At 39.6% G+C, this 15254-nt stretch overlaps 1 protein-coding gene across 2 annotated transcripts in view; it reads right to left on the reverse strand.

Annotated features, from left to right (window-relative positions):
* Positions 1 to 15254, reverse strand: part of scfd1 (sec1 family domain containing 1) — a 43441-nt gene that overhangs the window by 17996 nt on the left and 10191 nt on the right. For both annotated transcript variants that reach the window (XM_086183153.1, XM_086183152.1), the window contains exons 11-17: positions 13679 to 13818; positions 13485 to 13575; positions 13325 to 13398; positions 11249 to 11330; positions 10227 to 10323; positions 9674 to 9744; positions 827 to 906 (exon numbers count right to left, since the gene is read on the reverse strand). In XM_086183153.1, coding sequence (XP_086039279.1) covers positions 827 to 906; positions 9674 to 9744; positions 10227 to 10323; positions 11249 to 11330; positions 13325 to 13398; positions 13485 to 13575; positions 13679 to 13818 — 635 coding nt within the window. The remainder of the gene's footprint in view (positions 1 to 826; positions 907 to 9673; positions 9745 to 10226; positions 10324 to 11248; positions 11331 to 13324; positions 13399 to 13484; positions 13576 to 13678; positions 13819 to 15254) is intronic.

Here is a 15254-nt window from a genome sequence, read left to right on the forward strand (position 1 = left end):
GTAAATAGGCATGAAAATAAAGAAAAAACATTCAATGAGAAGATGTGTCCAAATTTTTAGTGTAGTGTATATATACACACACACACAGGGTGAGGATAGGGAGAGATTCATGCAGATTTAACATTTATCAATACATGTAAAACATTAACATATCTAGATAGAGGCAATAACATAACAGACAACAGCATGAAAAAGATGGAGAAGTTCTGAGGTACAGGGAGGTTTTGTTCTGCCTGCGCTGCATTTTTCGACAATTTTTTTGGACATGCTGTCTCATTGTTTCAGCCGTATGATCAAGAGTGACTCGTATTTGATGTGTAACCATGGACAATAAACAGAAGTGTACTCTGATCCACACCTTCTTTTCTCTGATTTCTAAGTGGATTTATGGAGCTGGAAATCAGAGATAATGATCTCCTGAGGAAGTGGAAGTCACACTGAATAATATTAATAATAATATTGATGTCTGTTTCCAATATGTGTTTGACTGAGTTATAACTCAGAGATGCAGTGGAAGACTTCTGGCTTTCTCTACTGGCATCATCCTGTTGAAGTTCTAGGTATAATCCATACCAGATCCTGTCATCTCCACATGTTCAAATGCCCAGAGGCTGGAGGGAAAATAGTGAGGGAACAGAGAATATTATCTCCATCCTGTCCCGGGAAGGTTCTAGAAAGTGTTTCAAGTTTTAATACAATACTTGGGAGCCATTCAATGTCGGTAAAAAAATGAATTGAGTGAAATTTCACCACTGGGGGTAAAATGAAAAACCTGCGGCTACATGTTGCTGAATCCCATCAGATGTCTTTCATAAAATAGTCTTACTTCCATTGTTTGATGTAGTTGAGTGGTGAAAGATCACAGCCTGCATCCAACAATGCTGTCTTATACTGCTCCACGTCAGACTGCAAGACACAGATAAAACACAAACATTAGACAAATAAAATGAAACAAAAAACAAAGTGAATAATGTCCTAAAGATGGTTATCATCAACCTACAGCAATGAAAAGATGTGTGTTCTATATGGAACAGCTTCATATGGCAGTTTCAAGGGAGGTTCGGGAGTTAAAAAGAGGCCTTATAACTATGAATAGTTAACACTTTCAGTAATTAAAAATGATGAAGGAATGAGTGCTCCAAGGATTCACTTCATCTCCCTGCATGCAGATAAAAAAAAACAACACCACACACACACAGGGACAAAGAGGGGACAAAAAGTGAAGACTTGATTCACAGCCTGAAGATAATCTCCACACTCCCGACAGTGTTACGTTACAGAGCTGTAATGTTCATCATACCAAAACTCTGAACTGCTGGCTGGAGACAGAACTCTGCTGTCCTCAAATCATTTAAGAAAAACAGATGCCAATAAAGGCAGAAAAAAATACTGCTTTTCGAGGTGGTGTCCAGCAAACAAAGATGGCTTCACTGGTAATTGTAAAGCTTTCTGGGGGAGACCTGGTCTGATTAGGAAAGACAGTATTCATCCCACACTGGATGAAGTTTCTCTCATTTCTAGAAATATGGCCCGGTTTATTATAGAACCAAAACCCTGACAACCCAGACTTGAGACCAGGGGGCAGAGCTGTTGTCTTACATGCTTCTCTACACGTCCACCAAGGAAGTTACATACCTAAACACCATCGAGACTATGCCTGTCCCTGACCATGTCAGTTTTTCCACTCAAATACAATTAGGAGTCAATCAGAAAAACCTAATCAAAATTAACACAACCACCAAATTATGTCAAAAGAATATACAAATTTGATGTGGACTATTAAATATCACATCTCTAAAGCCAAAATCTTTGTTAGTAAATGTATTAATATGTGACAATTGCATTGAGTTGCTCTGTCTCACTGAAAACTAGCTGTATAATGATGAGTACATCAGTCTAAATGAATCCACTCCTCCCACTCACATTAACACTCACATTCCTCAAGGCTCTGGCCAAGGAGGTGGAGTTGCTACCATTTTTGACAAAGTCTAGTAATAAATCAAAAAGCCAAAATAAATTTTAATTCATTTGAAAGCCTTACTCTCAGTTTGTCTCATCCAGCTTGGAAAACTCTACAGCAACTCACTTTATTTGCTATTGTGTGCTGCCTTCCTGGTCCTTACTCTGAATTCTTATCTGAATTCAGAGAGTTTATATCCAGTTTAGTTCTTCAAACAGATAAAGTCATTATTGTAGGTGACTTCAATATTCACGTGGATTTTGATAACTACAGTCCAAGTGCTGCATTTATCTCTCTTCTAGACTCAATTGGTTTTCATCAGTCTGTACAAGAACCCACTCAGTGTCACAACCACACCCTCGACCTTGACCTCGTCCTGACGTATGGAATTGAAGTCGAATGTCTAGTTGTACTTTCACAAAACTCTCTTTTATCTGACCATCAGTTAATCACTTGTGAATCTGTACTCATTGACTACACACCACTAAGGAAAAATTTAGTTTCCAGATGTTTGTCTGATCACGCCGATCACGCCAAGCAATTCCATTGGCACTAAATTCAGTATACTGTCCCATTATAACAGAACACTATTGTCAACCATAGTGCTTCCCAAATTGATCATTTTATCAATAATCCAACAGGTACCTTACAAACAACTTTAGACACTATTGCCCTGTTAAAATGAAAACTATGAAACAAAAGAAACAAGCACCTTGGTACAATTCTGAAACTCAACAGCTTAAACAAAAAAACCCAAACTTGAGAGTATATGGCGTTCCAACAAACTGGAAGAGTAACATACAACTTGGTAAGATAGCCTTAAAACTTATAGGAAAGCCCTTTGTAAAACTAGAACTGCCTACTACACACAGAACAAAAAGAACAATCCCAGGTTTCTCTTCAGCACTGTAGCTAGACTGACAGAGAGCCACAGCTCGATTGAGCCAAGTAGTCCTGTTTCCCTGAGTAGCAATAGTTTCATGAACATTTTTAATGACAAAATTATACTTATTAGAGAGAAAATCCTTCTCTTTCTGCCATCAGCTGGCACCACATCATCTATAATTTCAGACACCTTAGAGGCAGCTGTAGGCCCAGACATATACCTGGATAACTTTTCTCCCATTGACCTTCATGAACTTGGTACAACAATTTCATTCTCTAAACCATACACCTGTCTCCTAGACCCCATCCCAACTACCGGTAAGCTGCTTATAGATGCTTTAATCCAAGTTAGCGCCTCTCTCTTAGATATGATCAATGTGTTACTGTTACTGGTTACGTTCTAAAAGTCCTTTAAAGTAGCAGTATTTATACCCCTTCTAAAAAAACAACTCTGGATCCAAAATTTTGGCCAACTACAACCAATATCAAGTCTTCCTTTTCTCTCAAAAATTCTGGAGAAAGCAGTTGCTAAATGGCTTTGTGACTTTCTCCACAGCAACAGCTTATTGGAGGATTTCCAATCAGATTTCAGGGTAGAAATAGACTAGTCAACGTTACCAGTGACCTCCTATTGGCATCAGATGAGTGACACGTCTCTGTGTTTGTCTTATTAGATCTTTAGAGCAGCTTTTGATACCATCATAACCTGTTACAGAGACTGGAAAATGTCATTTGCATTAAAGGAACCACACTAATCTGGTTTCGGACAGATGGACTAGGTCAATCTCAGTTTGTACTTGCTATCGATTATTCCTCTAAAACCACTACAGTCAGCTACGGTGTTCCACACGGGTCTATGCTTTGACCAGTCCTCTTCACTCTGCATCTGCTTCCATTAGGTCGCATTATAAAGAAACTCTTGATTAATTTTCACTGTCATGCAGACACCACGCAGCTGTACTTATCAAGCATCAACATGAAACAAATCAGCTGACTAAACTGGAGGCCTGTCTAAAGGAGATATAAACATGGATGACCCACAATTTTCTTTTAGTAAACGCTGACAAAACTGAAGTTATTGTACAGGGCCAAAAACACCTAAGGAACACCTTATGTAATGAGATAGGTACCCTAAATGGCATTCCTGGCCCCCAGTACTACTGCAAGGAACCTGGGAGTTATCTTTGATCAGGATCTGTACTTTAACTCCCACATAAAAGAAATATCCAGCACTGCATCTTTCAACTACATAACACTGAACTTGTGTTTTACAGGTGAAAGGATATATTATGACAAAGATTAACCAGACAAGTTTAGAATGAACTTTTTTATTGCGTAAAGCCTTCAGCTTATTCTTCTCTATGAACAAATAATAAAACTGTTGCTACGTCTACATCTGATGTCTAGTTTTCTGAAACTCTGCCATTGGGCAATTATCTAAGTCAGCTTTATGGTGCCCTTTCAGCTTTCTGAGTCCTGAACCAACCTTGGAGCTAGCTAGCAGCAAGCTACACATTTTGTCCTTATCTCTATTGTTTACAGCTGTACCTGCTGTGTCCAGCAGCCAATCGATCCTCGTGGACTCTCATTGGTCTAAACCAATATTCAGTTAAATGTAGTTTCACATCATACAAGGGGGACGACTAAAACTTAAACTCAACCCAAAACATAAACCAAAAGTGTTAGTAAAGCAGCAGAAACGACGACAGGATCTCCTGTTGTACCAATCTGAACATGTTCCAAAAGCCTATTTGACCAATCAGACTCCTTGATCAGAACTACATGCTGTACAATAAATGATATATATTACTTCAGGCTGACCCAATAATTCACCACTCACCTGGACAATTTAGGATGAATTTTTAGAGAAGAAAGAGTCACAGGCATTACCAATGAATGAAATAAGCCTTCACAGTATTCTGGGAGTCATTTTTCCATCACTGTCAATCTAAGCAGGAGAAGATACCCGTGGCTGCTGCAGGCATTTAACAGGGAATGAACGCTGATTATACCCTTGCACAGGAAAGACAAAAGCCAGATGTTCGTGTTTTTGTCCAGGTTGAGAGGGATATAAGGTTCTCTCGTTTGTGTTTTTAGCATTAAATTGACTGAGATGCATCAATGGCCAAGCTGCCTCAGAAAATTCCAAGGACGCAGGTTTAAGTGGTAAGATTACTGGCACACGGGTTTTACTCTGTTGTTTCAGAAAAGCCTCAAGGAAAACGTAATCAAAGAAACCTCTCAGCATTTATAAGGCGAGGTGAAATATTCAACTTTGTTTTCATTTCCAACCCTCTTGTCAAGGTGACATGGCGCATATCATCTAACTGAATTACCTCTTCAATAAAGTGTGGCCTGGAAGCCCGGTGTGACATGCTGTGGGATTATGCAACCACTAACCCACTTGACAGTGAATGTGTGTGGTTGTTTTTGCAGAACTGAGAGAAGAACCACATCAATCAAAAAGCTGAGCGGCACTCTGGAGACTTAGCAGTAGATGGGGGGGGGGGGGCAATGGAAGGAGAGAGACCACGGCCCAATAGCTGGCCCCAGAAGAAGGGTGATGACCTCAGCTGATGGGGAGTGGCTGTGATGGAGAGGACAGGGTGATCTCAGGGTAAGTCATCCTTCAGGTGGATAAAAGAGGTGGTCTGTCTTGGCAGAGTAAGGCAGAAGGTTACGCTTTTTGTCAACACAGGGGATTTGCAACAGCAACAATCAAGGTCCAGAAGCTCTTTTTTTTTTTTTTTTTTGCTGATACCAAATGAGTGGCTTTCAATCATTTTTTATAACACACTGTCAAACTTAACAGTCATGCAATTATTGGCCAGGTGTGTGAAAGAAAGCAGGATCTGCATTTCTGTCATCTATCAATTCACTTTACTGGACCTATTTCCTTGGAGTACACACGATGCTCTTGCACTTCAAGGACCAGCCAAATTTTCAGTAAATTCTCTTATTGCCCAAAATATCCAAAGCCGGACAAAAAGTGAAGACTCCCTTTTCTCTGTGCTGCATTAGGTAACAGACCCACAGAGCCCAGCTTACAGCAATGAATGATGGTGGGTGGAAAGTTTTAGCATACCTCTGTCAAAAGTCATCAAATAGATGTTTCAGGTGTTAGTTTGACAAGAAGTAATTCTCATATAATGATGTTAATGACTTGTACTAATGCGATGACCTTTGATTTTTATCTATGATTTTAAAGAAAAATTGCATTTTCTGCTTTGAGTACATTTCAAACTTGTTCAAATGAAAAATTTCAGTACCTATATCCCTGACTGTCTACCCTCCAACAGCAATGTCATGGATCAAAGATAGTCTCAGCAGCTTTACTGATATTTAGCCCCAACTCAGTGAGATTCTCACCTTCTAAGGTCTTGCCTGCACTGAGTTTTGCTGAAGTTGAATGATCAGTGACTGCATAAATGAGATAAATGGTTGAAATGTTTCTGCAGGATTACCAGCAGAATTCCCTGTTGATAGCTGCTCTCAGACAAATATACCTGTGACCTTTTGACTCTAAAACTTGGTAAGTCTGGAGAGAAAATGTATTTCAGGTGCTCTCTGGTGGTGACTGATGTATAACTCCTTTCACCAAGAAGGGTCTGATGAAGCTCATATGATGTAATGTGTATTTATGGCATAAGGGCACACCGGACTTCAAACCATCTGTCCAAACCATTTCTACTGTTTGCCAATTGGCAATTATTGGCTCTTTACACACAGAAAGCCTTTGTTTTCAATAAGATGTTTTGAACACAAAAAAATGGAACACACACAAGGAGAACAGAGCAGCATTGTGTGGCTTAATAAATTCTACAGAGGAAGGAGTATATGCGCTTCCATCTTGTTAGAGTTAGGTGTGTTCTAAAATGCTTCTCAGATCAGGACTTTGAACATCGAAATAAGAGAAGAGTCTACTGGAACATGCTGATCACCTATAAATTATTTTCAATTCAGCATTGCACCTTGAATTGAAATTAATTTATACATGATAAGTGTGTGTAACTAACCTCTTTTGATAATTTATTAGTTAATATTAGGTCTGAATGAGATTGGAAAAATGTGAAATTACTACTATTTTGACTAATAATAAAATTGCCATTTAATGCAAGACTTTTTTTAATCATCTCTTTTTTGTCATTAACATTTTGAAGTATTCATACAACAAACTGAAATGATGATGGTGTGAATTTTCAGAGATCTGAGCCAAATCAAAATGTTTTCTTAAGTCTATAAAATAACATTTGCAGGCTGGAGTATCTCCACAGCACCCACCACAAAAACTGTGAAGTCACCATTTTGACTAACCCAAACGCTGGCATGCCAAAAACATAGACTTTAAGACCTAGTGAGGTTTTATTCAAAACACATCCAACAACGAAATAAAGATTATAGCCCTACTGTTTGCCCCTCAAACTTCTGTATGCATTTCTATTTAGAAGTCTATCATCTATAGTTTTACATGGGTCGACAGAGAGAGAGAGAGAAAACTGAGCGTAAAACAAATATCCAGCACACTTTTTAATTTGTCCAGATACTCTGAAGCAGGGGTCACCAACCTTTGTGAAGCGGAGAGCTGCTCCTTGGGTACCAATTAATGCGAAGGGCTACCATTTTGACACACATATAGAGATTGCATACAGACAAAATTTGTTTTTTTACCTCTTTATATAAAAACCCATTTATACATTATAAATCTGGGACAGGCCTGTTGTCATTTTCAAATTCACACCAATGCAAGTGTGATTAAAAAAAGAAACAAAAAAATAGATGCAGCTCACTGGTGAGTGGCGCTGTGGTGAGCTATTTTTAGAACAGGCCCGCGGGCGACTCATGTGGTCCTTGCGGGTGACCCGGTGCTCGCGGGCACCACGTTGGTGACCCCTGCTCTAAAGGCTGAATCAACAACCCAGAGGCACTCTCTGTATCAATGGTGTTTGGTCATCCTAGTTGTTTGATATGAACACAGAAACTTCACCGACTTCCTTAAGCTCAGCTCAGTACTGGGAGGTATAGTAGCTGTCAAGAGATTTTAATATTATAATAATGATAGCTTTTGTTTAAAAGCACCTTTCAGGACACTCAAGTTAACCATAAAGAAGAATTAAAAGACAGTTAAAAATTCAAAAGGATAAAACACACATCAAAACCATAGACAAAATTAAAAATCTAAAACTTGCAGCTAAGTAACAACAATCAGTCTGTTGACCTCTGTGAGGTGTTGTAGGAAATATAAAGGTTGTCTCTACCTGAAATACTGAGCTCCAAAATAATCCTGATAAGCTGGTTGGCATTTTGCATGGCAGTCTCAACCATCAGTGGGAGAATTAAGAGAAATTGTTTAGCTCTTTGAGTACCACTACAGGTAAGCATCATTTACAACATGGTAATATTATTTTCTCAAGAAGTGGTGAAAGAGAAGAGGTGAAATGTCTTCAAGGAAATTTAACAGTCAAGTTGACTACAACAAAGTAGTCAAGACCTACCATGACCTGGATAACTGAATATTCACCACCACCTTGAGTTATGGACACAACTTATTTAGAGGGGTCATGTGAAGACTTTCTTTAGTCCATCTTGTAGTTAAAGATATTTGTGCCAAATTTCTCAGAGGTTTCCGCCAGGTCCGCCAATGAGGTGGAAAACCTCAAAATTTCACACCTCTAGCCAGGACCATCAAAGGGGGCACTTACCGTTGTACATGAAAGTAGTCATGCCTCCATTTAACTGTGGTGCAAATGTCAAGCAATGTTTGAAAACAATTCTTAAATGCTAAGTAAATTAGGCAGATTTTAATCAACTGGTTGGGAGGGAATTTTAAGGCAACATAATGTGGTCAGGAGAAATGGGCACAGGCAATATTATGCATGACTATAACAAAGAGAGAAGAAGTAGAGTGGCCATAGCTATCTACAGGCAGTTATCAGTGAAAAATGGAAAAATGTCTTGAGGAATTGCTTTCATTTGGCCAAGTTGTATCTCACGGTATTATTGTTCTTTGGTATCAGCAAGCATTAGCCATGTTACTGCTGCTTGGAGATCAATACAAAGTTTGGAAAAATCCAAGAAGACATCAGCTGCGGAGACAGCTGGTTCATTGTATCACTTAAAGATTCGCGAAGTTGAGGCTCATTTTCACATTTAAGGCTAAAACAAAGTACTCACACGAGGACAAGGATAATTGCTTTTTTGATATACTATATCATTACTATACTATATTTCAAAATACATTGATGGAAACAAAATTAGTGACAATGCTGCTGTTGTTCGAAGGACAGCTACTTGGTCTCCTCCTCCAGGAGGAGAATTATCCTTCTATGGTTTTCATTCCTCAGTGTCTTTGTTTTGTCTCTGAAAGTAAACCTACAACCGCAGAACAATCATACAAGGTTCCAGATCCTCTAAGTCACAGCTTCCTTCCTCAATGAACTTTGATTTTGGCAGAACTGAAGATGCAGATGTGCAGATGAACATGTTCGACCACAAACACGTCATGGTCTCACCACTGAATCATCTATGCTCTCACACGGTTTCGATGCACCTTCAAAAATATTTGACATAAACCCCTTCTTCTTTTGATTCTACTATTACACATCTCTCCTTGAGAGGTTGAAACAGAAAACAGTCATACCACAGATGTAACTCAGGAAATATGAGATGATGTCTGATGACTTTGTGTTGCTTAGATACAAGTTCAGCAGTTGTTGAGACAAAAGACTGCTGCTTTCTGTCCCTTTTCATGTTTGTGGTGTGTGTATGTTGCAGCAGAAAAACCAAGCCTACTGAAGAAAATTGTGACCTGGGTAATTGAAGAGGTCTTACCTCTGGAGGGGCCTGTTGAGCAGTTATGTAGTAGATGAGGAACAGCCTCATCTTGTCCTCTGGCATCCCAGCTGAGAAACAATTCATTCATTTATATAGATGTGTAAACAACATGAATTTGCACATTTATTAGTTACTAATTCAAACTGAAGCAGTGAGATCCAACAGCCCCCATTCAGGACCTTGTATACAGTTCAAGTTGAGACTAATATTTTGACAATGCAAATTTCATAGAAAGGGATGGCTCTACAATTAACTTTGTTCAAGAGGGTCTTGAGGTAAGACTTTGCACATTGCTGACCCTTGCTTTCATCGCTATTGTTAAATACACCATTCCAGATTTTTTAGGGTCTATACTCTTTTACAGTTGCACATATATTGTGATGCATCCTAAATAAAGTAGCTTACAATATATTAATTATTTCAAAATCGCTGTATGGTCACACTATCATTACTGTGAAAAAAGTATCGTGATCATATTGCGAATTACCTATGTGTCCAGTCCGAGCGTGCCTGTGCGTGTGTGTGTGTGTGTGTGTGTGCGCGCATGTACCATCTGGATCACTGATGATGTCCAGCAGTGATTTGTCTAAAGTCGACTTGCTCATCAGTTTTTCTTCATACTCAAAGTACAGATCAAGTTTACGACTCTGAGGGAAGAAAAAATAAAACTTCAGAAAATGTAAACTGGATGTGTGTTTAAACAAGTACTACAGTACATACCCTTTTTCTCCCAGGGTATCAAAAGGCATTGCGGGCCGACTTCCCCCCAGTTCAATTAGCTTTAGCATGAAAATGCTAAATTTGAGCAGGCCAATGTTTTTGATACCTAAAGCATGACCTATGAAGACCAGACTTTACAGGCTAATTAAAAATGATGGACGTTTGCCTTTGGCTTTGGATATGTGCCCGGTTGCAGGCCATTTAAAATTTCCTGAAAATTTTCTAGTTCTTTATCATAATTACTTAATATTCCATGTTACCAGCATTACAAGGTGTTTTTAAAAGATTTAGTAGCCATTAGGACATTATTCAGGTTTTCTTGGAGCAAAACCTTGATATTTTTTATTCTAACTATTTATTTTGTGGTTGTTGAAAACAACACTCCAAGACTGCACAGTTTTGCAAGACTATAGTTGATTTTTAAGTATGTTAAACAAATACCTTATAACAACATATGATTACGTAGTCATATTTTCTAATCTCCAGTCAACCTTTTAGCATTGACTTAATGTAAGACCCTATGAAATCACACTTCTTCTAAAATCTCAATTCTAAAACTCTATCAGTGAATCTGTTATCTATAGGACCCTGCCATCAGTCACATGCTGGCCCATGCTTGGCTCACATCAGAGAAAGACACTTGGCTGCCGTTGGGCTGCCTGCAACCTCTAAAATTAACTTGCCACCAGCCGACAACTTTTTCTGGGGGAAACCCTGGATCTAAATGTAAGTCAGTGTGTTCACATAATAACTTAACTGTTAAATGTTAAGTCACGATTTATAATCTCCCATCTATGGCTTGACTTCCGAAAGAATGGAGACACAAAGAGAGGAAGTGTTTTGGTTAAGTACCTTGATGTGGTCAAGGACGGCTGTGGCTACATTGGTGTGCAGGTCAATCAGTCTTTTCTTCTCCAGCAGCTCAGGCAGAGAGCTGCAGCAGAGCACAAGTTTCATTCATCAATCTGTTCATCACCTACCAACATTAACTCAATACTTGTAATGTTACAGAGAAGTATTCAGATCAGATGGAGACCACATCACTGCTGAAGTTCTACAGTAAAGGCCGAAATCATTCATACATAGAGTTTTATATAAGTTGAGTACCTTGTTAAACGTCAGTCATTCGGGGGGTCAACACAGCAGCTGTCATGCCAAAGACCAAAGAGCACAGTAAGGACTTGCGAGTAAGGCATATTGATGCCCAAAAAGAAAGGAAAATAACTAAAAAAATTGCCAAGCAATATAAAGTGCCAGTTTAAACTGTGCAAAGTACTGTCAAGCAATACAATACGTCTGCTAAATGAAATTGTAGAATTGTACAAAAAGTTTAACTCTGTGAAAACTGTCCAAGGACAGGGTTGAAAGGCAACAGTGTCAACTCTTCTAAAATATTCAGCGACTAGTACAGCATTTCTGAAAGTGTGTGGTGTGCGGAGGGGTCCCAAACATTATTTCCCCCCCTCACCTTTCGCTTATTTTATGGTTCCACCACAAAAAAAATTCCGAAGTCCAAACATTCACAGTTCCCCCCCTCCCCTAATGTTTGGATGTCGGAATATTTTTCACGGCGGAACCAAAGCGCGCTTTAAACCTCTTTCATAGCAACTGTTGTCAGGTCTGTTTTTAAAATGGAGAGATATTTGACAGGGATGAAACACATTTTATTTCATTTTTCTAGTTCTGAAAAACTAAAGGAATGTTTGTAACTTTTAAAAGGTCAATAAAGTTAAACATGGCCTATTTTGTCAAAAAATTTGGCGTGGGGGGGAATGAAACTTTTTCTTCCTCCAAAGGGGGGGAAAGACAGAAAAAGTTTGAGAACCACTGGACTAGTATAAATCAATCCAAGAATTTTGACAAAGCCTTTCTGGCAGAACTGAGCTCAACTGGTGTGAGTATATCAAGGTAGACACTCCAGCAGACAAGGTGGCCCCCATGGACATTTACCAAGAAAAACTTGTGTCCTACAACCAAGGCATGAAAAAGAGGGCCTTGCTCGTGCAAGGCTAACAGAGACAAAGATGAAAGGTTCCGGCTGTCTGTTTCTTGGTCAGATGAAAGAATGGTTGAGTTTTATGGGCATTATGGCTTTCATGCCTGAGAAATAAGGCCTACAAACCAAAGAACACCATCTCGACTGTCAAGCGAAGGGTGCCAGCCTGATGTTCTGGGGGTGCTTTTCAGCAAGTGGAACTAGCAACTTAGTTTAAGTGGAAGGCATCACGAAAAAAGAGATTCTCAAAGAAAACATCTAGCAGTCATCTGAGAATGTGGGCCTGGGAAGTGATGGACTTATCAAAAGGACAACAGGCAAAAACATCAGGCAAAGTGGGGAAGAAATGGTTTCAAGACGATGCAATGCGAATGTTTTGTAACAGCCTAGTCAAAGTCCTGATCTCAACCCATTGAGAACTTATAGGTGGAACTCAGGAAAAGGGTCGCAACAAGGAAAGCTTCCAACCTCAAGGATCTTGAAGCTTTTGCCAAGGAAGAGTGGTTAAAACTTCCCAAGGACTTTTGTTATCAATTTATGACAAATTACAAGAATTGTTGGAGGCTGTTATCACAAATAAAGAATTTGCAATTGATTACTGAAACATGTTATGAATAATTTTTAACACAATGATTTTGCACTGGCCGAAAACAAAAAAAGTAGCCACAAAAAAAGCAGTCACATACTCATTAGACTGCCTTTGGCTTTGATTATGGCATGCATTCGCTGTGGCATTGCTTCAATAAGCTTCTGCAATGTAACAAGCTTTCTTCCATCCAGTGTTGCATTAATTTTCCACCAAGTTCTTGAATTTATGATGGGAGTGTCTGACCACTGTGCAAAGCCTTCTCCAGCACACCCCAAAGATTCTCAATGAGGTCAAGGTAACTAAGTCAAAGCTTCAGCGAGAAGATTGTGTCAGTTCTCAGTACCTGACAGCGGAGGTGAGCTTGGCCGTGTTGTCTGACAACATGCTAATGGCGCTTTCGTCCTCCCCCTCTAAACCCTGCAAACACATCACAGATCAAAAAAAAAAAAGGAACAGAAGCATGTTGTTTTACTTTGTCACATTATGACAACAATGTCTCTCACCATGATGCTCTTCAGGCGTTTGACCTCATCTTCCTGGGCTCTGTAAGTGTCCAGCTCCTCCTGAACCGACTCCGCCACCTCTGGGAATGGACTGCAACACACAGGCAATCACAAGCCTGCAGTCTCAGCTTCCTGAACATCAGCCTTATGTTCCTACTGAAAGTGACACAATCCTCTCCTCCTCAGGAACTGACCTGCCCTTGTGTTTCTGCCAGAACTTATCTGCAGCAGTGAGGTCATAAGTCTTCCTACTCTTCTTCTTTGGTCTGGCGCCAGCAGGAGATGGTTCTGCCCCTGCACCCTCTTCCATCATCACCCTGTTCAGATGGAATTCCTGATCCACAAAATTATCAGATTATTATTATTATTTTTTGATGGAATCTTCTGTGATCTTTGACCTAATGTGTCTTGAGATTTTTAGCCAAAAAAACAGTGATTCACTGCTCATAAACAAGTAATGAAACTTCCTGTTGACAAAATTTCCAGCTGGCATCAAATTGATCTGAGTGAGCCTTTTGCTTGAAATATAATGCAGCCATCCATGACATGTAACCTCAGCAGGGGTTTTTACCTGCCTCTCCATCTCTATCTGTTCTGTTTGCCCTGCAGCACAAACAGACCTGATGCCATGGATATTATGTCATTATAAATGTCTGGAGGGCCACATCAACACACTATAAGGAAAAAAAAATAGACCAGCTACTAAAATTTTGAAATCCATTGTGCAGTAACGCGCTTGTCTAAAATGAATTATGTGATCAGAGTAACTACTTACTGATTATAATTATTGCTGACCGCAGAAACCTTTGCTGGGGTCACAATATAAATCAGCGATGGACCCAGTGGGTTTTGGCCATTTAAATTTCAGTGATCAGAACTGAGTGTTCAACTGTATTAAAGCAAGTTAGGAATTTCAAACTAAGACTAAGGTCAAAACATGTTGAAATGTTTGCCGTCTTTGTTAAATGGTAAATGGACTCAATTTATATAGCGCTTTTCTACCTTAGCGGCACTCAAAGCGCTTTACAGTGTCATCTCATTCACCCATTCACACACACACTCACACACACTGATGGTGGAGGCTACCATGCAAGGCGCCAACCTTCTCATCAGGAGCAATTATGGGTTCAGTATCTTGCTCAAGGACACTTCGACATGGTCACCGGGATCGGGGATCGAACCAGCAACCCTTCGATTGCTAGACGGCCACTCTACCCCTGAGCCATGCCGCCCATCACATTCCACATCTTCAGGTAACAGTTGCACTGATTTATAAGTAAGAGAAAACATGGGGGATACACCAGTGCTGCCTTCAAAAACTTCAAAAAACAAAAGTCATTAATATTTCTAATCATTTCTGAATTGATATTTTCGTGGCTCAGATCAGATTTCTTGTGTTTAAATGCTTACATTTACATTACATGCATTTGAACATTAACTAAAGCATCTTCAGATTTATGGCCTCCGAGTGAGCACCATCCCTTCATGGCTCATTGAGGATGAACATGACTGTGGTTCCAACATGAGCTGATGGAAAAAACTAAATCCAAGATGAACTGAATACAGCCTTAGACCCTGCAGTGTTAAAGACAGTTCATCACTACTACGCTGGCAGGAACTGGCTGTTAACCAACAGCAGATCATAACACCATGCACCATGGGAACTGCAGATTTAGCATGAGGACTTGGTCTCTTGCTGGTTGGCTGAGTGCTGTGTTCAGGCTGTGACATGTTTATTGCAAATAAAGGAGCAGCCAGCAAGAGGGACAC

The sequence above is a fragment of the Aulostomus chinensis genome, chromosome 17, assembly GCF_037954235.1.
Source record: "Aulostomus chinensis isolate RoL2024-O1b breed Wild chromosome 17, RoL_Achi_v1.0, whole genome shotgun sequence".
NCBI lineage: Eukaryota > Metazoa > Chordata > Actinopteri > Syngnathiformes > Aulostomidae > Aulostomus > Aulostomus chinensis.